The sequence below is a fragment of the Haliotis cracherodii genome, unplaced genomic scaffold, assembly GCF_022045235.1.
Source record: "Haliotis cracherodii isolate W230 unplaced genomic scaffold, xgHalCrac1.p SCAF_13, whole genome shotgun sequence".
Lineage (NCBI taxonomy): Eukaryota > Metazoa > Mollusca > Gastropoda > Lepetellida > Haliotidae > Haliotis > Haliotis cracherodii.
In genome coordinates this window covers 20,102,207-20,129,170 of record NW_027266268.1, presented here as the reverse complement: position 1 = coordinate 20,129,170, position 26,964 = coordinate 20,102,207, and the positions used below count along the sequence as shown (strand labels likewise).

Here is a 26,964-nt window from a genome sequence, read left to right as displayed (position 1 = left end):
TGAGGCAAGGGAGCTAACTGACTCTAAAAGTCCAGATTCCACTTGACTTTTATAGTCAGTTAACTCCCTTGCCTCGGGAAGACGTGATAATGTTAGCACTATGTTTCCCGCTCCACAAAGCGACCTTAGCACTATGACATCATGGGAGCTGCGATCGTTTATAGCGCTAAGATATATAGCGTTACAGCGCTCTGTGAAAAATGGCACGTTCGCTTGTCAGGGGGCGGTCGGGTAGCCTAGTGGTTAAAGCGTTCGCTCGTCACGAAGAAGACCCGAGTTCGATTCCCAACATGGGTACAATGTGTGAAGCCCATTTCTGGTGTCCCCCGCCGTGATATTGCTGGATTATTGCTAAAAGCGGCGTAAAACCGAAATATTCACTCACTCGCTCGTCAGACCGAACGCCTTGGTTCGATTCTAAACATGTATTCAGTATATGACGCTAATGATCAGTGGCCACTATCTTTATATAGTGACACCCAATCACTAAATTTTGTTTGTTCCACTGTTTTATGAAAATTAGTTACGTGCCTAAAGGGAACGTGTTTATACATTGCCTAGCTGAAGACAGGTTTGTGTGTTTGATATAACAAACAAATAATATGTTGTAAAAACACAACCACTGTTGAACTTGGGCTAAAATTGCTCTTAGTTGAAACATTGGTGTAATAGTAAAGCCTATATGTGTAGGATAAAACGCGTCCGTGGATTTTTATGACATTTTTAGGGTTTTAAATCCCATAAAACCCCCAGGGGAAGTGTTTGGTTTTACTTATAAACCTAAAGAAAAATCTGAAACAACATTCATCTTTGATTTTCGGTTTCCAAAACGTCCATGAACCTTGGTAAACGGACGTAAAATATCCATTGCCGGTGTCCAGGTACCGGATACAAAGATTCTCAAAAACATTGTGATTCACCAGCGCCTCTGTGGCCTGTTGGCATTGCACATGTTGGGGATTGTATGAGATATAAAGACAATGACAGGACACTGGGATGACGTCACTGGACATATATGCACAACTTGTTAACCTCCGAGCAGGTTATTTGCCATCTGGCCACATACCGGAATTACTGCGCCGTACCGCCATCTGGACCGCTAGTTGAACTGTATTACTTGTTGTCTGACTAGTCGTCCGACTTGTAGCAGTAGTTGCAGTTGTAGGACTAGTTGTAGTCGTAGTTGGTGTAGCAGTAGTTGACGTAGTTGCAGATGTAGACATTGGGCTGGCAATAAAAATAACGACGATTAAAGAATCTATTTGCATTAATTACAAAGGTTGAATTCGCGATGCAGAGTTGTGTCCCTTAGACATGCCAGGATTTCATGATTCGTACTGCTCCCGATCCCTGATGTTATCAATCGCCAGCTGAAACACTAACACAGTTTCTACGTATCTCAGGGCTATACATAATGTCCGTTTACATACCAACACCACTCAACAACTTTATGAGAGGGTAATGGGTGTATCAAGCCACCAAATCAAGACAATCTTGACTCCAACAAATTTCATCTCATCATAGGTGTTAACCAAATGCTGCGATTGACTGATAAAAGAGGATAGGCTCAAAGCAGAGAAGAAATCGACACTTCTTTATTAGAAGCCTCGTCAGGATATCTTTGGGCGTAGGTTTTATCTATTCAGCTTTAAAAACAGTTTGAAGAATGTCTGATCTTTGCAAGAATACAAACCACTTAAGTTTATACAATAACCTCTTGCAGTTACAGGGTTACGGAAACGGTCAAGGGTGATCTAAAATACATGTAGTCTAGGATGATCAAGGGTGATCTAAAACACATGTAGTCTAGGATGGTCAAGGGTGATCTAAAATACATTTAGTCTAGGATGGTAAAGGTTGATCTGAAATACATTTAGTCTAAGATGGTCAAGGGTGATCTATAATACATTTAGTCTAAGATGGTCAAGGGTGATCTAAAATAAATTTAGTCTAAGATGGTCAAGGGTGATCTAAAATACATGTAGTCTAGGATGGTCAAAGGTGATCTAAAATACATGTAGTCTAGGATTGTCAAGGGTGATCTAAAATACATGTAGTCTAGCATGGTCAAGGGTGATCTAAAATACATTTAGTCTAGGATGGTCAAGGTTGATCTAAAATACATGTAGTATAGGATGGTCAAGGGTGATCTAAAATAGATGTAGTTTAGGATGGTCAAGGGTGATCTAAAATCCATGTAGTCTAGGATGGTCAAGGGTGATCTAAAATAATTTAATCTAGGATGTTCGAAGGTGATCTATAATACATTTAATCTAGGATGGTCAAGGGTGATCTAAAATACATGTAGTCTAGGATGGTCAAGGGTGATCTAAAATACATTTAGTCTAGGATGGTCAAGGGTGATCTAAAATACATGTAATCTAGGATGGTCAAGGGTGATCTAAAATATATGTAATCTAGGATGGTCAAGGTTGATCTAAAATCCATGTAGTCTAGGATGGTCAAGGGTGATCTAAAATAATTTAATCTAGGATGTTCGAAGGTGATCTATAATACATGTAATCTAGGATGGTCAAGGGTGATCTAAAATACATGTAGTCTAGGATGGTCAAGGGTGATCTAAAATACATTTGGTCTAGGATGGTCAAGGGTGATCTAAAATACATGTAATCTAGGATGGTCAAGGGTGATCTAAAATAATTTAATCTAGGATGTTCAAGGGTGATCTATAATGCATTTAATCTAGGATGGTCAAGGGTTATCTAAAATACATGTAGTCTAGGATGGTCAAGTGTGATCTAAAATACATTTGGTCTAGGATGGTCAAGGGTGATCTAAAATACATGTATTCTAGGATGGTCAAAGGTGATCTAAAATACATTTAATCTAGGATGTTCAAGGGTGATCTAAAATACATGTAGTCTAGGATGGTCAAGGGTGATCTAAAATACATGTAGTTTAGGATGGTCAAGGGTGATCTATAATACATGTAGTCTAGGATGGTCAAGGGTTATCTAAAATACATGTGGTCTAGGATGGCCAAGGGTGATCTAAAATACATTTGGTATAGGATGGCCAAGGGTGATCTAAAATACATGTAGTTCAGGATGGTCAAGGGTGATCTAAAATACATGTAGTCAAGGATGGTCAAGGGTGATCTAAAATACATGTAGTCTAGGATGGTCAAGGGTGATCTAAAATACATGTAGTCAAGGATGGTCAAGGGTGATCTAAAATACATGTAGTCTAGGATGGTAAAGGGTGATCTAAAATACATGTAGTCTAGGATGTTCAAGGGTGATCTAAAATAAATTTAGTCTAGGATGGTCAAGGGTGATCTAAAATACATGTAGTCTAGGATGGCCAAGGGTGATCTAAAATACATGTAGTCTAGGATTGTCAAGGGTGATCTAAAATACATGTAGTCTAGCATGGTCAAGGGTGATCTAAAATACATTTAGTCTAGGATGGTCAAGGGTGATCTAAAATACATGTAGTATAGGATGGTCAAGGTTGATCTAAAATACATGTAGTTTAGGATGGTCAAGGGTGATCTAAAATACATGTAGTCTAGGATGGTCAAGGGTGATCTATAATACATGTAGTTTAGGATGGTCAAGGGTGATCTAAAATACATGTAATCTAGGATGGTCAAGGGTGATCTAAAATAATTTGATCTAGGATGTTCAAGGGTGATCTATAATACATTTAATCTAGGATGGTCAAGGGTTATCTAAAATACATGTAGTGTAGGATGGTCAAGTGTGATCTAAAATACATTTGGTCTAGGATGGTCAAGGGTGATCTAAAATACATGTATTCTAGGATGGTCAAAGGTGATCTAAAATACATTTAATCTAGGATGTTCAAGGGTGATCTAAAATACATGTAGTCTAGCATGGTCAAGGGTGATCTAAAATACATTTGGTCAAAGATGGTCAAGGTTGATATATAATACATGTAGTCTAGGATGGTCAAGGGTGATCTAAAATACATGTAGTCTAGGATGGTCAAGGGTGATCTAAAATACATGTAGTCTAAGATGGCCAAGGGTGATCTAAAATACATGTAGTTCAGGATGGTCAAGGGTGATCTAAAATACATGTAGTCTAGGATGGTCATGGGTGATCTAAAATACATGTAGTCTAGGATGGTCTAGGGTGATCTAAAATACATGTATTCAAAGATGGTCAAGGTTGATCTAAAATACATGTAGTCTAGGATGGTCAAGGGTGATCTAAAATACATGTAGTCTAGGATGGTCAAGGGTGATCTATAATACATGTAGTTTAGGATGGTCAAGGGTGATCTAAAATACATGTAGTCTAGGATGGTCAAGGGTGATCTAAAATACATGTAGTCTAGGATGGCCAAGGGTGATCTAAAATACATGTAGTTTAGGATGGTCAAGGGTGATCTAAACTACATGTGGCCTAGGATGGCCATGGGTGATTGAAGCTAGAAATGTCTCGTGTGATCTAGGATACTCTAGAAGGGTCTAAGGTGGTCGAGGGTGATCTAGGCTACTCTAGGAGGGCCTAAGATGGTCAAGGGTGATCTAGTATATTCTAGGATTTAAGGTAGAATTGTCCAGCTTGTCCAGTGTTATCTAGATGATCTAGGGTAGAATTGTCTGGTGTGATCTAGGTAATCCAGGATATAATTGTCTAGTGTGATCTAGGGTAGCAATGTCTAGTTTGATCTAGATAATTTAAGACAGAACTGTTTTGTGCGATCTACGTGGTCTGTGGTACAATCGTCTATTGTGATCTAGGTGATCTAGGGCAGGGTTGTCTCGTGCGATCTAGGGTAGCAATGACTAGTATGATCTAGGGTAGAATTGTCGAGGGTGGTCTAGGTGGTCTGGGGTAGGCTAGAGTGATGGTGCAGATTCATGGTTCATGTCAGTAAATAGATCCTGCATCACTTCCCCGTACATGCTCCTCATACAGTTAATGTCAGCAGGTAATGTGGAGTTTATAGTGCCCCGAGGTGGGCTGATGTAAAGATGGTATTCACGGTAACAAATAGTTTTATTTGTCAGATGTTTACATTTTATCAGATCTGTGACATATAGCCCCAATACATAGTTTACATTAAAGTCCAGACGTTTGGTGATAAACTATGCACTCTGTGCATAAAACTGAAGCATGAAACAGTTTGAAAAGCTTTGCATGTTTACAGATACCGTGTCACCCTAAAAATCTAATATGGCCGCCGTTTCAAATCTGAACGAGCCCCAATACTCCGCCAATCATCAGATAGATCCCCTCAAGTGGCGACACCCTTACCGGGGGAGAGAAAATGTGGGTGGTCGTTTCATGTATCACATAGATTAAACAAAATAGTAATATGTTACCGAAAATGCTGGTTTTACAAAATAATTAATTCGTTCACTGGACATGCTTGGTATGCAAACAACAATTATTCTAAGAGCGTTTATAAACTACGAATCATCAGATATTAGGGACCGACTATATGACACTCGGTGAGGAGGAAACTGGGAATTTGTACTGAGACCCATATATTGAGATATTCGTTCAGCTAAAGCTGCCAAACCAGTTATTTGTTTCATTAAAGCTATAAGCCAAAACATTATTTTAAAATAATATATTAGTTATATCATCAAAAATATATTGCAACTGTGTAATTTTAATGCCAGACAATTCATTTTTTGGATTAAATCCCACCCCTTCACAAATAATAAATGGTCGGCATGAATGTGTTTTTGTGTGTCCTGCCTGAGATATTTGAAAAGAGCTTTCAAACTGAAAACCCAAACGGGTATGTCTTTGTCCTCAGGTTTTGAAAATATATGGTTGAATGGACATGTCAGATGGTCTGAAAAATAACGTGTTTCGGGTAAAACTAATTTTCAGAGTAAAAATATATGTTTTAAAGCTCTGACTGCAAAAATAGTCTGTCTCAAACACAGACCAAGAGTGGATGGATGGATGGATGGATTAATGGATGGATGGATGGATGGATGGGTGGATAGATGGATGGATGGATGGATGGATGGATGCAATTCTGCTTCACTTACTCGCAGACTAAGAGTTCATTCGACCAATCACACACTCCGATCCGGGCGTTGTAGAGCGTCGACGGGCTACACATGAAGTCAAAAGCGACTTGGTCCTTGCAAATAACGAAATGAGAACAGGAAGTACAGTTGCCATAGTAACCGTCTTCAGAACTGTCGCATGTCCGCGTGCACATTTGGTGTATTATCATTGAGTCTGTCAAAATAGAAAATTACATTTCACATTCAAATATGTATGTGTATATATCAGACAATCTAACATGTCCATTAAACCATATATGAAACAAGGTGATTATCAATTTATTTTATTACATGTAGAATCGCTTATATTAATAATTGTTCAGCAATGGTAGTTAGAGTCTAGTTTACAGTACAGGGCAAAAGTACCCCCCCCCCCCCCCCCCCCCCCCCGAGCGCCTCGCTTTATTCCTCGCCTGCCGCAACCACCTTGTATGGAAGATTCATCATATCTTCACACAGTATCGTGTCGAATTAGATGAATCGAGTACTAGTATATTGAGAGTTATTGAACATAATCTCCCTTTAATGGAATTTATAGTAGAAATCACGCGACTTTTCCCCATCCAATACCGACTTTTTGGTGAAGTGTCGTATGGTGTTTTGTTTTGTGTTGTATGGTGTCGTGTGGTGCACATCTTCCCGAGGCAAGAGAGTTAACTGACTTTAAAAGACCAGTTTCCATCCTTGCCGAACTTGGCTGGAATTCCTGGGCTCGATCGTAGCGCCACTAGTGGTTATTACGAGTTATGTTCCTTCTATGCCTCTCTTATGGACCAATCAAATATCACTCTCGTATCACTTGCATTTGCTTCAAACAAAATGGCGGCGCACAGTCAAGACGATCTGATCGATAATCAAGATTAATATTGTGATAAAACGGGTCTTACATCGCGAAGTGCATCAAATCACCTGAGCACCTCCATTAAAAACGTGAAAAGATTTGGAAAATATCTGTTGACAACGAGTTGGTGGTGCAAATGCTTTGCAAATCCTGCAATCGACAGTTTACGAACCAGATTTCGATTTCATTGCGCGATTTTGTTTTGACTATGCATAGACTCATTAGTCCAGCCAAAGCTTGACACCATAATACCAGCCTAGTTCGGCACGGGTGGAAACTGGACTTTTATATTAGTCAATTAACTCACTTGCCTCGGGAAGATGTATGGCGCTGTGTGTTGTGTTGTTTGATGTCGTGTGGAGCTGTGTGGTGGTGTCGTATGGCGCTGTGTGTTGTGTTGTTTGATGTCGTGTGGAGCTGTGTGGTGGTGTCGTATGGTGCTGTGTGTTGTGTTGTTTGATGTCTAGTGTAGCTGTGTGGTGGTGTCGTATGGTGCTGTGTGTTGTGTTGTTTGATGTCTAGTGTAGCTGTGTGGTGGTGTCGTATGGTGCTGTGTGTTGTGTTGTTTGATGTCGTGTGGAGCTGTGTTGTGTTGTGTGGTGCAGTGTTGTGTTGTGTGGTGCGGTGTTGTGTTGTTTGATGTCATGTGGAGCTGTGTGGTGGTGTCGTATGGTGCTGTGTGTTGTGTTGTTTGATGTCGTGTGTAGCTGTGTGGTGGTGTCGTATGGTGCTGTGTGTTGTGTTGTTTGATGTTGTGTGTAGCTGTGTGGTGGTGTCGTATGGTGTTGTGTGTTGTGTTGTTTGATGTCATGTGGAGCTGTGTGGTGGTGTCGTATGGTGTTGTGTGTTGTGTTGTTTGATGTCATGTGGAGCTGTGTGGTGGTGTCGTATGGTGCTGTGTGTTGTGTTGTTTGATGTCATGTGGAGCTGTGTGGTGGTGTCGTATGGTGCTGTGTGTTGTGTTGTTTGATGTCGTGTGTAGCTGTGTGGTGGTGTCGTATGGTGTTGTGTGTTGTGTTGTTTGATGTCATGTGGAGCTGTGTGGTGGTGTCGTATGGTGCTGTGTGTTGTGTTGTTTGATGTCGTGTGTAGCTGTGTGGTGGTGTCGTATGGTGTTGTGTGTTGTGTTGTTTGATGTCATGTGGAGCTGTGTGGTGGTGTCGTATGGTGTTGTGTGTTGTGTTGTTTGATGTCATGTGTAGCTGTGTGGTGGTGTCGTATGGTGCTGTGTTTTGTGTTGTTTGATGTCGTGTGTAGCTGTGTGGTGGTGTCGTATGGTGCTGTGTGTTGTGTTGTTTGATGTCATGTGGAGCTGTGTGGTGGTGTCGTATGGTGTTGGTGTGTGGTGTCATTTTGTGTCATGTGATTCTGTGTGATGGTGTGGTGTGGTGTCATGTGATTCTGTGTGATGGTGTCGTGTGGTGTCGTGTGATTCTGTGTGATGGTGTGGTGTGGTGTTATGTGATTCTGTGTGATGGTGCGGTGTGGTGTCATGTGATTCTGTGTGTTGGTGTCGTGTGGTGTCATGTAATTCTGTGTGATGGTGTGGTGTGGTGTCATGTGAGTCTGTGTGATGGTGTGGTGTGGTGTCATGTGATTCTATGTGGTGGTGTGGTGTGATGTCATGTGATTCTGTGTGATGGTGTCGTGTGGTGTCATGCGATTCTGTGTGGTGGTGTGGTGTGGTGTCATGTGATTCTGTATGATGGTGTCGTGTGGTGTGGTGTCATGTGATTCTGTGTGATGGTGTGGTGTGGTGTCATGTGATTCTGTATGATGGTGTCGTATGGTGTCATGTGATTCTGTGTGTTGGTGTCGTGTGGTGTTATGTGATTCTGTGTGTTGGTGTCGTGTGGTGTCATGTGATTCTGTGTGATGGTGTGGTGTGGTGTCATGTGATTCTGTGTGATGGTGTGGTGTGGTGTCATGTGATTCTGTGTGGTGGTGTGGTGTGGTGTCATGTGATTCTGTGTGATGGTGTGGTGTGGTGTCATGTGAGTCTGTGTGATGGTGTGGTGTGGTGTCATGTGATTCTGTGTGGTGGTGTGGTGTGGTGTCATGTGATTCTGTGTGATGGTGTGGTGTGGTGTGATGTTATGTGATTCTATGTGGTGGTGTGGTGTGGTGTCATGTGATTCTGTGTGGTGGTGTGGTGTGGTGTCATGTGATTCTGTGTGATGGTGTGGTGTGGTGTTATGTGAGTCTGTGTGATGGTGTGGTGTGGTGTGGTGTGGTGTCATGTGATTTTGTGTGGTGGTGTGGTGTGGTGTGGTGTGGTGTGGTGTGGTGTGGTGTGGTGTGGTGTGGGGTCATGTGATTCTGTGTGGTGGTGTGGTGTTATGTGATTCTATGTGATGGTGTCGTGTGGTGTCATGTGATTCTGTGTGTTGGTGTGTCGTTGTGTAGTGCTGCAAGTGTTTAAACATACTGACCTTGGCCGGACACGTGCACGGATATACTCGCAATCGAAAGAAACACCGATACAATCCGGGCAACAGTTAAAACTGCCATTGCTGTAAACAAAGAAAACAGGGTTTTTTAAATTTCTAATCTCCTTGGTGTATTTTCATGGGTAAATGATAATTAATGAAAGAAAAACAATTACTTGTACAGAAACCAAAATATTTATAGTTTTAAAACCCACTAGCATGCGCATGGTGCTGACAAACCTATAAACATAATCAGGGCGAACCGGGGGATTCGAACAATATGTATTCGGAGCTAATGAACACAAGAGTGTGTAAGTTGAAGCCTACTTGATATTAAGTGGGGAATCGATCGACCAAACTGTCGACACATTTCAATTGTCCATTGTCCGACGTTTATGTATCGATGATAAGTAAAAATATCAATGGCTACCATTGATGTTACGCTACACTTTCGATATTATCGATACACATCTCCAAATTAATAAATACCGTTGATCAATAACAATTTCCTTTCGTGTTTATCCACAGTTCCACTTGTTGAAGAGATATGCGAGTACCCATTCAGAATATTTCATTTTCTGTCAGATAATCATGTCCAGAAAAACAAGAACGGCTATGTTAAGGTGAAGGTTGTTTGTCTGTTGTTTAACGCCGCACTCAGCAATATCCCATCTTTATGGCGGCGGTCTGGTTGTTTGTCTGTTGTTTAACGCCGCACTCAGCAATATCCCATCTATATGGCGGCGGTCTGGTTGTTTGTTGTTTAACGCCGCACTCAGCAATATCCCATCTTTATGACGGCGGTCTGGTTGTTTGTTGTTTAACGCCGCACTCAGCAATATCCCATCTTATGGCGGCGGTCTGGTTGTTTGTTGTTTAACGCCGCACTCAGCAATATCCCATCTTTATGACGGCGGTCTGGTTGTTTGTTGTTTAACGCCGCACTCAGCAATATCCCATCTATATGACGGCGGTCTGGTTGTTTGTTGTTTAACGCCGCACTCAGCAAGATACGATGACATACATCAATCAATTCAGCGAGCCTGACCACCCGATCCCGTTGGTCGCCCCTTACGACAATCATAGACGCCTTTTACAGCAATCATGGGTTGCTGAGGATAAATTCTAACCCGTATCTTCCTTGGGTAAGGTGATGGTGACCATATTATCCCAATGCTATTGAGCAGCAGCATTACAATATTTTTTTTTCAAATTTTAAATTATAGTAAATATGCTCACGAAAGTCGTCCCAGCTAACACACACTAAGTGTCAGCGTCAAGAACAAGGCTGATATTTTCATAATACAAGACAGGCCCGTCATGTTTCACCCGCCATGGATAACAACGACCAGCCTCTCGATTGTGGCGGGGATGATGTCAGGGAGGATGTCAGTGTCTGGTTTAACGCCGCTTTTAGCAATATGTCAGCCAAGACACGGCGGGGGACACCGAGAATGGGCATCACTTGAAAACTTAAGAACGTGACGGTTATGTAGTCTGAGTTTGGTTTAACACCGCTTTGAACTGTATTTCAGTTTCGCCATGGCCTGTTAGTGTACTGTGGGAACAAATCTCAATTTAAGCATGTCTAAGACCTTTGCAACTTTGATAAAACCTAGCACGGATATGGTGGATATGGCAGAAATATAATCAGGGCGAACAAGGATTCGAACCCATTATGCATTTTGTAACACCTGGTGTGTGTTGTTAGTTGATATGGTTAACATTTAGTGGGAAGCCAAGAATGGGCGTCACCAATAAATATTTTAACCCATGTGGGGAATTGAATCCAGGCCTTTGGTAGATGCCGAGGCTCTGAACACGAGGCTACCGAACCGCCATGAGTGAATGAGTGAGCTCGGGTTTATGCCCTGTTTAGCAATATTGGGACACCAAGAATTGGCCATACACATTGCACCCTTGCTTGGATTCGAACTCAGGCCTCCGCTACTTGGCAACGCTTTACCACTAGGGTACCCCTCCGCCGAGAAAGACTATACATGTTCAGAAAAATAGCCCTCAACCTTTTTCACTTTGTTCAAGTTCAAAATAAAAACATGAAAGGGTCTTTTTCCATGTTCGATAACGTTTAAAGTGAGTGAGTGAATGTGTTTGATTTAACGTCGCTTTTAACAGTATTTCACTTACATTAAGGCGTGTCAGCTGAATGTGGGAGAAGCCCGAAGATGACTTTGCAAGGGGAGTTTATTTGACTTAGTTGTTGCTGTTGATTATATTTTTATTACGTATTCAAGTGTTTTTGTTTTAGAAGATACTTTTGGTAGATTACATAATTGGTTGACTCCGTGTGTATGCATGTATTACTTACGCATTGAAAACAGTGCTTGTCTTATGCCTTTAATGTTGTTATTTTGTTTGTCAGTAGTCCTAAAGGAACTTTTGTAGAGATCACTTCATTACTAAATTTCATTAAAACAAGTTATACTTCTTTGCACTTTGTTTAGTTTTGAAGTAAGTGTTACAGTGCTTCGACCCCTTGTGTGAGTTGTTCTAAAGAAAACTTTGTAGAGATCACTTCATTTCTAAATTCGATGATAACGAGGTGTATTAATGAGAACTTTGTTAAGTTTTTAAGTAAGTGCTACAGTGCTTCAAACCCTTGTGTGAGTTGTTCTAAAGGAAACTGTGTAGAGATCACTTCATTTCTAAATTCCATGATAACGAGGTGTATTAATGAGAACTTTGTTTAGTTTTTAAGTAAGTGCCACAGTGCTTCAAACCCTTGTGTGAGTTGTTCTAAAGGAAACTGTAGAGATCACTTCATTTCTAAATTCGATGATAACGAGGTGTATTAATGAGAATTTTGTTTAGTTTTTAAGTAAGTGCCACAGTGCTTCAAACCCTTGTGTGAGTTGTTCTAAAGGAAACTGTAGAGATCACTTCATTTCTAAATTCGATGATAACGAGGTGTATTAATGAGAATTTTGTTTAGTTTTTAAGTAAGTGCCACAGTGCTTCAAACCCTTGTGTGAGTTGTTCTAAAGGAAACTGTAGAGATCACTTCATTTCTAAATTCGATGATAACGAGGTGTATTAATGAGAATTTTGTTTAGTTTTTAAGTAAGTGCCACAGTGCTTCAAACCCTTGTGTGAGTTGTTCTAAAGGAAACTTTGTAGAGATCACTTCATTTCTAAATTCGATGATAACGAGGTGTATTAATGAGAATTTTGTTTAGTTTTTAAGTAAGTGCCACAGTGCTTCAAACCCTTGTGTGAGTTGTTCTAAAGGAAACTGTAGAGATCACTTCATTTCTAAATTCGATGATAACGAGGTGTATTAATGAGAATTTTGTTTAGTTTTTAAGTAAGTGCCACAGTGCTTCAAACCCTTGTGTGAGTTGTTCTAAAGGAAACTGTAGAGATCACTTCATTTCTAAATTCGATGATAACGAGGTGTATTAATGAGAATTTTGTTTAGTTTTTAAGTAAGTGCCACAGTGCTTCAAACCCTTGTGTGAGTTGTTCTAAAGGAAACTGTAGAGATCACTTCATTTCTAAATTCGATGATAACGAGGTGTATTAATGAGAATTTTGTTTAGTTTTTAAGTAAGTGCCACAGTGCTTCAAACCCTTGTGTGAGTTGTTCTAAAGGAAACTTTGTAGAGATCACTTCATTTCTAAATTCGATGATAACGAGGTGTATTAATGAGAACTTTGTTTAGTTTTTAAGTAAGTGCCACAGTGCTTCAAACCCTTGTGTGAGTTGTTCTAAAGGAAACTGTAGAGATCACTTCATTTCTAAATTCGATGATAACGAGGTGTATTAATGAGAATTTTGTTTAGTTTTTAAGTAAGTGCCACAGTGCTTCAAACCCTTGTGTGAGTTGTTCTAAAGGAAACTGTAGAGATCACTTCATTTCTAAATTCGATGATAACGAGGTGTATTAATGAGAATTTTGTTTAGTTTTTAAGTAAGTGCCACAGTGCTTCAAACCCTTGTGTGAGTTGTTCTAAAGGAAACTGTAGAGATCACTTCATTTCTACATTCGATGATAACGAGGTGTATTAATGAGAATTTTGTTTAGTTTTTAAGTAAGTGCCACAGTGCTTCAAACCCTTGTGTGAGTTGTTCTAAAGGAAACTGTAGAGATCACTTCATTTCTCTGGATGTATCAATGAGAACTTTGTTTAGCTTTTAAGGAAGTGTTGCAGTGATCACACCCTGAATGTCGGTACATTTTTATGAAAAGTTTCAATTGCGTTAATCGTGCGGTGTTGATTAGTTACTTGAAACTGTGACATTAAAGAAACAATTCTACCGTCGAGTATAATTCGAGAATCCCAACAAAGTGTTTTTCAACAATCTCAGTACCGGCTTCGTTCCTTATAAAATACACCCATGTTTCCCAGAGCTAACGGTTTCTATGATAATATTTACAAATAAAAATGTGAACATTTTGCTCTATATTTTAGACACGGTTTTCAGTTGACATCCTCAGCAACACCTGGAGAGTCAGCACAACAGGCTATAAAACATTACAATTCTTAAAATTATTTAATTTACGAGAACATTCAAACATTAAAAATTTATCTGAGCAATCAAATAATCATTAGACTTTGATATAAATTCATGATTCCCCCCGCCCCTCCTTACCGTTAGACAGCTATAGTCCTGCAGACACCGGGTCCATGTAAGTCTCTGATGGGCCAGATCCTCCTTGTATCTACCCTAGGCCCGGGGGTAGGGTTCGACATATTTACAATTCTACACACATATAGCCCTGGGCCTCTCTCCTCGTTATCTGAAAACCGTACAAACTACACAGTATTGCACTTTGGGACAAATGTTCGGAGGGATATTTATAAGGGATGAACTTGAAACATATATAGTATTGAAAGTTCTTGTACTAAAAGACCTCGATGTTTTGTTTCAGTTTGTTCTGTTATTGAGAAGTTCGTTATGCAGTTGATCGCTGTGAATCACTGTTTTCCATTACCATTTTGTCATCAGGTATTGTCGGTAATATAAAAATTATATTGACATGATATAAATGTTATATACGCCTCAGGCCAGTGGAAACGCCTCTGTTCAGGGTCACGTTTCTCAAAGCTTGCCGTAGCTGTAGGTGAGTCGTGTGGCCTATACTTCTACCCTGATTTAAGACTACGTAGCGCTACGTTTGCTTTGTGAAACGGGACTCGGAAAGGGAAGGGCTTCATTGCCATTATCCATGGGAAAAGTTTGTCCAACATTCAAGGCATTTGTAAAGTTTTCAAACAGTTACATGGTAGACATGTGGAGAACATTTACAAATTTGAAGCATCAATGACTTAAATGATGTCCGAGCCATATCTCTTTTTGACTTGTATCATATCTTCCCGTGTTTTTTCAGGTAAACAATTAACTTGTCTTTGCACGTGTTTGTGGGTGGCCCATTCGAAACTCGCTGTGCATAGTTGCGTCCCTTGGATGTGCCAGAAACCAATGATTGTGGGTTTCGCCGAAGTGGTAAACGTCTAAGACCTGCATCACTTCGGGCTTTCCTCCTACATTAAGCTGACATGCCGTGATATAACTGGAATACTGTTAAAAGCGGCGTTAAACACAACTCACTAACTCACTCTATTATGGGTTTGACGGTCTATATATTTATATAGTACCGAACTCGGGGATCGTAGTATAGCGACACCCCGTTTTTTCCGGCGGTTAACTGAACATGTTACAGACTAGTTTAGCCCGGATGCTACAGGCCCGGGTTCGATTCCCTACATCGGTCCACGTGAAGACTATGTCTGTGTCACCTGACGTGATATCGCTGAAATATGTCTAAAAGCATCGTCAAACCAAACACACTCACTTACACGGCTTGTCCATTGTGACAGAACTGCCCCGAAAGCTGGGTTAGCTCTCAATAAAAAAGCACTTGCTTCAAAACCTTCAGTATCATCCTAATTCTTTCTGCACGGCCTTCTCCGGCGTTAATGTCAACATCGGTGTTGATTTCTGGAGGATTTATATCACAAAAACACTTTCTACACAAACTTTTATCATTCAGTTTGGTTTATTTCGTAAGTGTAGGCCATCGGTCCATAGTTTCATTTGTATTACAATGGACGCAATCTACGCATATATTTTTTTTTTATTGTTCTGACAACAATGTAATACGAAGTGACAGCCCTTGATAGATATTGCTAGCTAGACGTTTTATTAATTTGTAACCAGTTGTAGATATAATGATATAAAATTTTCGTTTGGTCGAATATTCACAATATTTCTTTGGAAAGTGACCCACCCGTTACTTGTTATAACCGGTGCAAACAAAATATGATACTCATCCTCCACATACCCAGCATTACAAACACGACATAATCTTCTGTTACGTGGAATATTACCGTATCTCCCAGTTTCAACACATCTAAACCGAGCAAGCGTCACAGCTAAGATACAGCTCTGTACCAAACTATGCCTTGAATTGAAAATAAGAGAAAGATTTTCTACCCTTTTCAAGAACACTATGCCAATCTAATCCAACATTTAGTAATGTTAGTACAAATGATATTACGGAACACACGGTGTTAATATACAGATTTCTGTTTCAGAAGGACCCCTCCCCTCTGTTAGTCCTCGAGGAATTCGGTTTAGTGAGTGTCTGTTATACTGAGTATCCCACCCTGTCCTAACTGAAGACCCTCGTCATCCACCAAGACGGACACACATAGCACTCCTGAAAAACGCAATAAACTGATAATGACGGGTGTTTCTATTTTCCGGATGAATTAAATAGTTGCTCCTGTTTGATATGCAACGTATACTCTCACAAGAGGCGCTATCAGTTTCTTCTAAAAGGCTCGGCCCGTGTAGTTGTTTTAGGCCTGTGATAGCATCAGCCCCGGGGCGGGGTTCGAGCACAACTGTGTTCTGCCGCTGGGCATATGTTCATTATTCATTTAGCACTGTGGGAGACGGAAATACACTCTGTTTATTTGAGTTGCCTTATTGTCTAATTGTGTGAGTTGCCTTGTTGTCTGTGTTGCCTTGTTGCCTGTGTTGCCTTGTTTGTCTGCGTTGTCTGTGTTGTCTAGTTGTCTGTGTTGCCTTGTTGCCTGTGTTGCCTTGTTTGTCTGCGTTGTCTGTGTTGTCTAGTTGTCTGTGTTGCCTTGTTGTGTGAGTTGCCTTGTTGCCTGTGTTGCCTTGTTGTGTGAGTTGCCTTGTTGCCTGTGTTGCCTTGTTGTCTGTGTTGCCTTGTTGTGTGAGTTGCCTTGTTGCCTGTGTTGCCTTGTTGTGTGAGTTGCCTTGTTGTCTTTATTGCCTTGTTGTCTAATTGTGTGAGTTGCCTTGTTGCCTGTGTTGCCTTGTTGTGTGAGTTGCCTTGTTGTCTTTATTGCCTTGTTGTGTGAGTTGCCTTGTTGTCTAATTGTGTGAGTTGCCTTGTTGTCTGTGTTGCCTTGTTGTGTGAGTTGCCTTGTTGCCTGTGTTGCCTTGTTGTCTGTGTTGCCTTGTTGTGTGAGTTGCCTTGTTGTCTGTGTTGACCTTGTTGTGTGAGTTGCCTTGTTGTCTGTGTTGCCTTGTTGTGTGAGTTGCCTTGTTGTCTTTATTGCCTTGTTGTCTAATTGTGTGAGTTGCCTTGTTGCCTGTGTTGACCTTGTTTGTCTGCGTTGTCTGTGTTGCCTAGTTGTGTGAGTTGCCTTGTTGCCTGTGTTGCCTTGTTGTCTGTGTTGCCTTGTTGTCTAATTGTGTGAGTTGCCTTGTTGCCTGTGTTGACCTTGTTTGTCTGCGTTGTCTGTGTTGCCTTGTTGTGTGAGTTGCCTTGTTGTCTGTGTTGCCTTGTTGCCTGTGTTGCCTTGTTTGTCTGCGTTGTCTGTGTTGCCTTGTTGTGTGAGTTGCCTTGTTGTCTTTATTGCCTTGTTGTCTAATTGTGTGAGTTGCCTTGTTGCCTGTGTTGACCTTGTTTGTCTGCGTTGTCTGTGTTGCCTAGTTGTGTGAGTTGCCTTGTTGCCTGTGTTGCCTTGTTGTCTGTGTTGCCTTGTTGTCTAATTGTGTGAGTTGCCTTGTTGCCTGTGTTGACCTTGTTTGTCTGCGTTGTCTGTGTTGCCTTGTTGTGTGAGTTGCCTTGTTGCCTGTGTTGCCTTGTTGTCTGTGTTGCCTTGTTGTGTGAGTTGCCTTGTTGTCTGTGTTGACCTTGTTGTGTGAGTTGCCTTGTTGTCTGTGTTGCCTTGTTGTGTGAGTTGCCTTGTTGTCTTTATTGCCTTGTTGTCTAATTGTGTGAGTTGCCTTGTTGCCTGTGTTGACCTTGTTTGTCTGCGTTGTCTGTGTTGCCTAGTTGTGTGAGTTGCCTTGTTGCCTGTGTTGCCTTGTTGTCTGTGTTGCCTTGTTGTCTAATTGTGTGAGTTGCCTTGTTGCCTGTGTTGCCTTGTTTGTCTGCGTTGTCTGTGTTGCCTTGTTGTCTGTGTTGCCTTGTTGTGTGTGTTGCCTTGTTGTGTGAGTTGCCTTGTTGTGTGAGTTGCCTTGTTGTCTGTGTTGCCTTGTTGCCTGTGTTGCCTTGTTTGTCTGCGTTGTCTGTGTTGCCTTGTTGTCTGTGTTGCCTTGTTTGTCTGCGTTGTCTGAGTTGCCTTTTTGTGTGAGTTGCCTTGTTGTCTGTGTTACCTTGTTGTCTGTGTTACCTTGTTGTGTGTGTTACCTTGTTGTGTGTGTTGCCTTGTTGCCTGCGTTGTCTGTGTTGCCTTGTTGTCTGTGTTGCCTTGTTTGTCTGCGTTGTCTGTGTTGCCTTGTTTGTCTGCGTTGTCTGTGTTGCCTTGTTGTGTGAGTTGCCTTGTTGTCTGTGTTGACCTTGTTGTGTGTGTTACCTTGTTGTGTGTGTTGCCTTGTTGCCTGCGTTGTCTGTGTTGCCTTGTTGTCTGTGTTGCCTTGTTTGTCTGCGTTGTCTGTGTTGCCTTGTTTGTCTGCGTTGTCTGTGTTGCCTTGTTGTGTGAGTTGCCTTGTTGTCTGTGTTGACCTTGTTGTGTGAGTTGCCTTGTTGTCTAATTGTGTGAGTTGTCTGTGTTGTCTGTGTTGCCTTGTTGTGTGTGTTGCCTTGTTGTCTGTGTTGCCTTGTTGTCTGTGTTGACCTTGTTGTCTGTGTTGCCTTGTTGTCTAATTGTGTGAGTTGTCTGTGTTGTCTGTGTTGCCTTGTTGTCTGTGTTGCCTTTTTGTGTGAGTTGCCTTGTTGTCTGTGTTGCCTTGTTGTGTGAGTTGCCTTGTTGTCTGTGTTGCCTTGTTGCCTGTGTTGACCTTGTTTGTCTGCGTTGTCTGTGTTGCCTTGTTGTGTGAGTTGCCTTGTTGTCTTGATTGCCTTGTTGCCTGTGTTGCCTTGTTTGTCTGCGTTGCCTTGTTGTCTGTGTTGCCTTGTTGCCTGTGTTGCCTTGTTGCCTGTGTTGACCTTGTTTGTCTGCGTTGTCTGTGTTGACCTTGTTGTGTGAGTTGCCTTGTTGTCTTGATTGCCTTGTTGCCTGTGTTGCCTTGTTGTCTGTGTTGCCTTGTTGTCTGTGTTGCCTTGTTGCCTGTGTTGACCTTGTTTGTCTGCGTTGTCTGTGTTGACCTTGTTGTGTGAGTTGCCTTGTTGTCTTGATTGCCTTGTTGCCTGTGTTGCCTTGTTTGTCTGCGTTGTCTGTGTTGCCTTGTTTGTCTGCGTTGTCTGTGTTGCCTTGTTGTGTGAGTTGCCTTGTTGTCTGTGTTGACCTTGTTGTGTGAGTTGCCTTGTTGTCTTGATTGCCTTGTTGCCTGTGTTGCCTTGTTTGTCTGCGTTGTCTGTGTTGCCTTGTTGTGTAGTTGCCTTGTTGTCTGTGTTGACCTTGTTGTGTGAGTTGCCTTGTTGTCTTGATTGCCTTGTTGCCTGTGTTGCCTTGTTTGTCTGCGTTGTCTGTGTTGCCTTGTTGTGTAGTTGCCTTGTTGTCTGTGTTGACCTTGTTGTGTGAGTTGCCTTGTTGTGTGAGTTGCCTTGTTGCCTGTGTTGCCTTGTTGTCTAATTGTGTGAGTTGCCTTTTTGTGTGAGTTGCCTTGTTGCCTGTGTTGCCTTGTTGTGTGAGTTGCCTTGTTGTCTGTGTTGCCTTGTTGTGTGAGTTGCCTTGTTGTCTGTGTTGCCTTGTTGCCTGTGTTGCCTTGTTGTCTAATTGTGTGAGTTGCCTTTTTGTGTGAGTTGCCTTGTTGCCTGTGTTGCCTTGTTGTGTGAGTTGCCTTGTTGTCTGTGTTGCCTTGTTGTCTTTATTGCCTTGTTGCCTGTGTTGCCTTGTTGCCTGTGTTGCCTTGTTGCCTGTGTTGCCTTGTTTGTGTGCGTTGTCTGTGTTGTCTAGTTGTGTGAGTTGCCTTGTTGTCTGTGTTGCCTTGTTGTGTGAGTTGCCTTGTTGTCTGTGTTGACCTTGTTGTGTGAGTTGCCTTGTTGTCTTGATTGCCTTGTTGCCTGTGTTGCCTTGTTGTCTAATTGTGTGAGTTGCCTTGTTGTCTGTGTTGCCTTGTTGTCTGTGTTGCCTTGTTTGTCTGCGTTGTCTGTGTTGCCTTGTTGTGTGAGTTGCCTTGTTGTCTTGATTGCCTTGTTGCCTGTGTTGCCTTGTTGTCTAATTGTGTGAGTTGCCTTGTTGTCTGTGTTGCCTTGTTGTCTGTGTTGCCTTGTTTGTCTGCGTTGTCTGTGTTGCCTTGTTGTGTAGTTGCCTTGTTGTCTGTGTTGCCTTGTTGCCTGTGTTGCCTTGTTTGTCTGCGTTGTCTGTGTTGCCTTGTTGTGTAGTTGCCTTGTTGTCTGCGTTGTCTGTGTTGACCTTGTTGTGTAGTTGCCTTGTTGTCTGCGTTGTCTGTGTTGACCTTGTTGTGTGAGTTGCCTTGTTGTGTGAGTTGCCTTGTTGCCTGTGTTGCCTTGTTGTCTAATTGTGTGAGTTGCCTTGTTGTCTGTGTTGCCTTGTTTGTCTGCGTTGTCTGTGTTGCCTTGTTGTGTAGTTGCCTTGTTGTCTGTGTTGCCTTGTTGCCTGTGTTGCCTTGTTTGTCTGCGTTGTCTGTGTTGCCTTGTTGTGTAGTTGCCTTGTTGTCTGCGTTGCCTTGTTTGTCTGCGTTGTCTGTGTTGCCTTGTTGTGTAGTTGCCTTGTTGTCTGTGTTGCCTTGTTGCCTGTGTTGCCTTGTTTGTCTGCGTTGTCTGTGTTGCCTTGTTGTGTAGTTGCCTTGTTGTCTGCGTTGTCTGTGTTGACCTTGTTGTGTAGTTGCCTTGTTGTCTGCGTTGTCTGTGTTGACCTTGTTGTGTGAGTTGCCTTGTTGTGTGAGTTGCCTTGTTGCCTGTGTTGCCTTGTTGTCTAATTGTGTGAGTTGCCTTGTTGTCTGTGTTGCCTTGTTTGTCTGCGTTGTCTGTGTTGCCTTGTTGTGTAGTTGCCTTGTTGTCTGTGTTGCCTTGTTGCCTGTGTTGCCTTGTTTGTCTGCGTTGTCTGTGTTGCCTTGTTGTGTAGTTGCCTTGTTGTCTGTGTTGCCTTGTTGCCTGTGTTGCCTTGTTTGTCTGCGTTGTCTGTGTTGCCTTGTTGTGTAGTTGCCTTGTTGTCTGTGTTGCCTTGTTGCCTGTGTTGCCTTGTTTGTCTGCGTTGTCTGTGTTGCCTTGTTGTGTAGTTGCCTTGTTGTCTGCGTTGTCTGTGTTGACCTTGTTGTGTAGTTGCCTTGTTGTCTGCGTTGTCTGTGTTGACCTTGTTGTGTGAGTTGCCTTGTTGTGTGAGTTGCCTTGTTGCCTGTGTTGCCTTGTTTGTCTGCGTTGCCTGTGTTGACCTTGTTGTGTAGTTGCCTTGTTGTGTGTGTTGCCTTGTTGTCTTTATTGCCTTGTTGTCTGTGTTATCTTGTTTGTCTGCGTCTGCGTACAATGTGTGAAATCCATTTCTCGTGCCCCCCGCCGTGATATTGCTGGAATATTGCTAAATGTGGCTTAAAACCATACTCACTCACTCACTTGTTTTGATAACGAGTACATTATCAGGACATGCTTACCCTTTTCGCGAACACTACGGCCCGTTTGCACAAAGCAACTGCCGTGAATCTATATTTCTCAAAGCTTTCTGAGGATCACATCTTTAATGCAACATGAAACTATGATATGAAATCATAACGGAAAAAAAGCCTGTCCACAATGATTAGGTGACCCTCTGGAGCCTAACTACCACACTAAGAAGTTAAAGGCATGCTGTGATGGACACCATATGCACGTGATGCACGTGATGCATGATAACCACAGTTGCCATTGTTGTGACTGTTTGTCATTGGACCCTTGCACCCCGTTGTTTTAAAGCCTGACCAGCGTTGACTACAATTAGAGAAAAAAGACATACTCCTCAACATCAACGATGTCGTTAAACAGATGCGTAGGGATGCTTGAAACTAGGGCAACACAACACCACGTTGCCAACGTACTTGGTGTGAGTCAAAGCGTGGTGACCGCCTCCGTGGTCTAGTGGTAGAGCGTCCGCCCGGAGAGCGGAAGGTCAGGGTTCGATCCCAAAAGACGTTAAAAGATGGTACTTGTTGTTACCCTGTCTGGCGCTCGGCATTGAGGAGCTAAAACAAGGACTGGTCGGCTCGGAGTCAGTATACTGTGTCTGAGTAGGGTATTCATGTTAAACTGCGGCATGGTATCTCAGTGAGCTAGCACTATAAATCGGCATCAGTCCGGACTAGTACAAGCAGCCACACAAACACACACACGCACATGCACGTCGCTATATAAGTGCAATAATCTTGGACGCGACGTTATACCCCATTTCACCTCACCTCATCTCACCTCAAAGCGTGGTCTGCAGTGCATGGAATCGGTGTCAGTCTCGTGGTTCAGCTACCCAGCGACATGGAGGTTGTCATGAACATTCAATCACACAGCGAGATGACTGGTTTCTCTTGCTCTGGGCAAGACGTAATCTTTTGGTGACGGCAACCAAGCTCAGAAATGAACTGCGGAACGCCACTGCAGTAAATATTTCAACTCAGACAGTCCGTAGTCGCCTGCGGTCAACAAGAGCATGTCCCTGTTACCCAGCGTCACAGGCAAGCACGTTTGGATTGGGCGAGAGATCATGTCAGTTGGACAATCAATGATTGGACATCCATACTCTTTACAGACGAGTTACGGTACTGTTCATCGAAGTGCCGGCTGTGGCGTCGAGCAGGAGAGCGATTTCAGGATGCTTACGTAGCCGAGCAGGACAGATGGGGAGGTGGCTCATTAATGGTTTGGGGTGGAATCAGCCTGGCTGGGAGAACTGATCTCCATGTGTTAGTGAGGGTCACGATGACAGGGATTCGATCTTGTATGTGAACCTTGAGCAAGAGACAATCGTCCGTATAGAGTGGCCAGCTCGTTCAACAGACCTCAGTCCGATCGAATACCTTTGGAACATGTGTCCATCTCACGGCTTCCTGTGAGAACTAGGAATTGCTCTCCCCCCATAGTGGAACAATCTTCCCTTGGCATCCACCAGACGCTTAATTGAAACATGAGACGGCCGTGTCAGGCTGTCATCTCATCTCGTGGATCACATGCTCGCTATTGACAGTTGCAATGCTCAATGACTTGTCCCGTTATTTGGAGATTTATTGCTTGCTGTCGTGATAACTTTTTAAGGCAGTCTCAACTTTCCGGTTGGTTACATTTTGCTTTGGCATTGTCTTCAACACATTTCAAACATTACCTTTTAATTTAATATTTATCTGCACGATTTTGTCCATGGTTATTTGTAATTTTTTTTCATATTCGGAAAATGTGATCCTTAGCAAACTTTGAACAGTATATGCTGAAGCTTGGGAATTACGATCGCTGAGATCGCTGTGGGCAAGCAAGCTCTGGAATTATCGCTGATTTTCAGTGAAGCTTTCATATAATTTTCATAACTGTTTTGGCTAGACTGATTGTTCTCTGGTTTTATATATTTGATAAAGAGAACGTTATCAGAAACACTGTGTTTAATTACACGTGGCCTGCACATTTGTTGTTTATTCTGCTGCGATAAAGATAGAATATTGCTAAAATACCACGGAAGAAACAATCCACTCAATGTGACTAATTTGCATACAAATTACTGACCAAACACACGGGGTCGAGAAAAAACTCTCTATGTAGGCTCTCGACAAAAAACAACAAACGGTTGGTCAAATAGTAGCAAATGTAGAAATAGTAGCAGTTTGCGGTAGAAGTAGCAATAGTAGTAAAAGTACGTAGTCGCATCAGCAGTAACAGTAGTACTGTAGTATTAGTATAGGTAGCAGTACTATAGCATCTGTAGCAATACCAGCAATCGTGATGTGGGAGTAGACGTGTCAGCAGTAACACTAGCAGCAGCAGTAGTAGAGGTAGTAGTAGTAGAAGAAAGAGGGGAAGTAGCAGTAGTGACAACAGCAGTAGCAGTAGTGGTAGCAGTATTAGCAACTGTAACAGCATCAATATTAGCAATAGTGGTTGTATATCTAGTAATTGTAGTAGTTGTAGTTGCAGTAGTATTAGTTGTAGTTGTAGTAGTATTAGAAGTAGTAGTAGTTACAGTAGTATCAGTAGCAGTTGCAGTAGTAGCATTACTAGGACTAGTAGTAGTAGTGTCTCTCTAAACAGAAGGGCCACCCTAGAGTCCCTTTATTCATGTCTCTCTGAACAAAAGGATCACCCCAGAAAGTGTACACTACATTAATATGACCATATTACCGCAGGAGTCGCTTTTACTATCTCTCTAAACAGAGGGACCACTCTAGAGTTCCTTTAACCATGTCTCTGTAAACAAAAGTATCACTCAAGGAAAGTGTACACTACATTAATAAGTTGATACTACCGCACGAGTCCCATGAACCATGTCTCTTTAAAGAGAAGGGCCGTCCTAGAGTTCCTTGAACCATGTCTCTCTAAACAGAAGGGCCATCCAAGAATCCCTTTAACCATGTCTCTCTAAACAGAAGGGCCACCCTTGAACCATGTCTCTCTAAAGAGAAGGGCCCCCAAGAATCCCTTTAACCATGTCTCTCTAAACAGAAGGACCACCCAAGAATCCCATGAACCATGTCTCTCTAAAGAGAAGGACCACCATAGAGTCCCTTGAACCATGTCTCTCTAAAGAGAAGGGCCACCCAAGAATCCCTTTAACCATGTCTCTCTAAACAGACGGACCACCCAAGAATCCCCTTAACCATGTCTCTCTAAACAGAAGGGCCGCCCTTAAACCATGTCTCTCTAAACGGAAGGGCCACCCAAGAATCCCTTAAACCATGTCTCTCTAAACAGAAGGACTACCCAAGAATCCCCTGAACCATGTCTCTCTAAACAGAAGGGCCCCAAGAATCCCCTTAACCACGTCTCTCTAAACGGAAGGGCCGCCCTTGAACCATGTCTCTCTAAACAGAAGGACCACCAAAGAATCCCTTGAACCATGTCTCTCTTAACAAAATGACCACTCTAGAGTTCCTTTAACCATGTCTCTGTGAACAAAAGGACCACCCTAGAATCCCTTTAACCATGTCTCTGTGAACAAAAGGACCACCATAGAATCCCCCTAACCATGTCTCTGTGAACAAAAGGACCACCCTAGAATCCCTCTAACCATGTCTCTGTGAACAAAAGGACCAACCCTAGGAAAGTGTACACTACATCACAATGCTGATACTACCCCACGAGTCCCCTGAACCATTACGTGTGTAAAAAGAATTTTAATGTATGAGATGCCTTTGTTTGTCTTTTTAAATACTAGACGGCACGAATGTGGCTGTATGCGGTTAAGCTCAAAGAAAACGCAAACGAGAAAATCTTTCTGTGATAAACAAACACTTTTATTGAAAAACAACTAACACTGGAACATCAAAAAGATTTGACATGAAACTTTGAATAAGACATTGGTGCATGTTTCACAACTCGAGTCTCATGCATTCGTCTCTGAAATAAACGCGCGTTATCAATTCAAAAAGTCAATGAGTTGTTTCTAAGCAATTTTCCAACAATATCACATGGGTTTGTACCCACGTGGGGAATTGACCCCATGCCTTCGGGTGACGAGCAACCGACCGCCAATAATTCTAAGAAATAAGACAATAAGACATCTTATGAATAACAAACTGCTTTTCAGTTAACTTCAAAGCCATTATAGCCTTCTTCGGCTCAGCTATGTGGAAAACAGCAGGCCTTTGTAAATCCTTCACTCAGTTTCAAGATCTGCCGACCCAAAACATGTATAACTATAGAATAACATAACAAATGTTATAACATTTTAGATGAGCCGTAAAAGGTGACTATGCTTGTCGTAGAAGGCGACTAACGGGATCGGGTGGTAAGGCTCGCTGACTTGGTTGATGCATGTCATCGATCCCAAATTGCGTGGATAGATGCTCATGATGTCAATCACTGGATTGTCTGGTCCAGACTCGATTATTTACAGACCGCCGTCATATAGCTGGAATATTGCTGAGTGCGGCGTTAAACAATAAACCAACCAACCAATCGAATGAGTCAACGAGTCAAGTCACTGAATCAGTCTCAGAGTCAAACACCGAGTCAGTCAATAATTCAGCGAAAATGAAATGTCCCAACCACCTGTGTCTCACCTTCCGGTGAAGCGTGATAAAAAAGAAAGCTAAGTTGAGACGTTTTACGGCCATTCAAATAGTGGCGTCTACCCTGTGGAAGCTTTTAATCTTCAGGGACCTACTCACATCCCCTTAGACAATGTAAAAAAGCATCCATTAATTTAGGGAAATCAGAAAAAGGAAAAGGAAAATGTGTTGTTTCATAGGGGAAACACTATGTTGTATAATAAGGGAATATATTCGATGTCATAAGGGAAACTATGCCTTGTGTGATTAGGGAAGCTATGTGTTGACACAGGGGAACAATGCCTTGTGTGATAAGGGAAGCTATGTGTTGACACAGAGAACAATGACGTGTGTTATAAGGGAAGCTATGTGTTGACACAGGGGAACAATGACTTGTATGATAAGGGAAGCTATGTGTTGACACAGAGGAACAATGATTTGTGTGATTAGGGAAGCTATGTGTTGACACAGGGGAACAATGACTTGTATGATAAGGGAAGCTATGTGTTGACACAGGGGAACAATGACTTGTGTTATAAGGGAAGCTATGTGTTGACACAGGGAAACTATGCCTTGTGTGATAAGGGAAGCTATGTGTTGACACAGGGAAACTATGCCTTGTGTGATTAGGGGAGCTGTAGGTTGACACAGGGGAACAATGACTTGTGTGATAAGGGAAACCATGTGTTGACACAGGGGAACAATGACTTGTGTGATTAGGGAAGCTATGTGCTGACACAGGGGAACAATGACTTGTGTGATAAGGGAAGCTATGTGTTGACACAGGGGAACAATGACTTGTGTGATTAGGGAAGCTATGTGTTGACACAGGGGAACAATGACTTGTGTGATTAGGGAAGCTATGTGTTGACACAGGGAAACTATGCCTTGTGTGATAAGGGAAGCTATGTGTTGACACAGGGGAACAATGACTTGTGTGATTAGGGAAGCTATGTGTTGACACAGGGGAACAATGACTTGTGTGATAAGGGAAGCTATGTGTTGACACAGGGGAACAATGACTTGTGTGATAAGGGAAGCTATGTGTTGACACAGGGGAACTATGACTTGTGTGATTAGGGAAGCTATGTGTTGACACAGGGAAACTATGCCTTGTGTGATAAGTTAAGCTATGTGTTGACACAGGGGAACAATGACTTGTGTG

At 42.2% G+C, this 26,964-nt stretch overlaps 1 protein-coding gene across 1 annotated transcript; it reads right to left on the bottom strand.

The window, feature by feature from the left end:
• Positions 1 to 1,167: 1,167 nt before the first annotated feature.
• On the bottom strand, positions 1,168 to 22,686 carry LOC139458511 (repetin-like). Its single transcript, XM_071239946.1, has 4 exons — positions 22,626 to 22,686; positions 19,741 to 21,010; positions 18,490 to 19,237; positions 1,168 to 1,227 (listed from the first exon to the last, which is right to left on the bottom strand). Exons 1-4 carry the CDS (start codon positions 22,684 to 22,686, stop codon positions 1,168 to 1,170), a joined length of 2,139 nt encoding a protein of 712 aa, XP_071096047.1.
• Positions 22,687 to 26,964: the final 4,278 nt, after the last annotated feature.

Coding starts and splice junctions, on each gene's coding strand:
- LOC139458511 (XM_071239946.1), bottom strand. CDS start 22,686: ATGGGGGGAGAGCAATTCCTAGTTCTCACAGGAAGCCGTGAGATGGAC. Junction 21,011..22,625: donor GATGGACACATGTTCCAAAG/GTATTCGATCGG, acceptor AGGTCAACACAG/GCAACGCAGACAAACAAGGC. Junction 1,228..18,489: donor AAGGCAACACAGACAACAAG/GCAACTCACACA, acceptor TTTTATTGCCAG/CCCAATGTCTACATCTGCAA.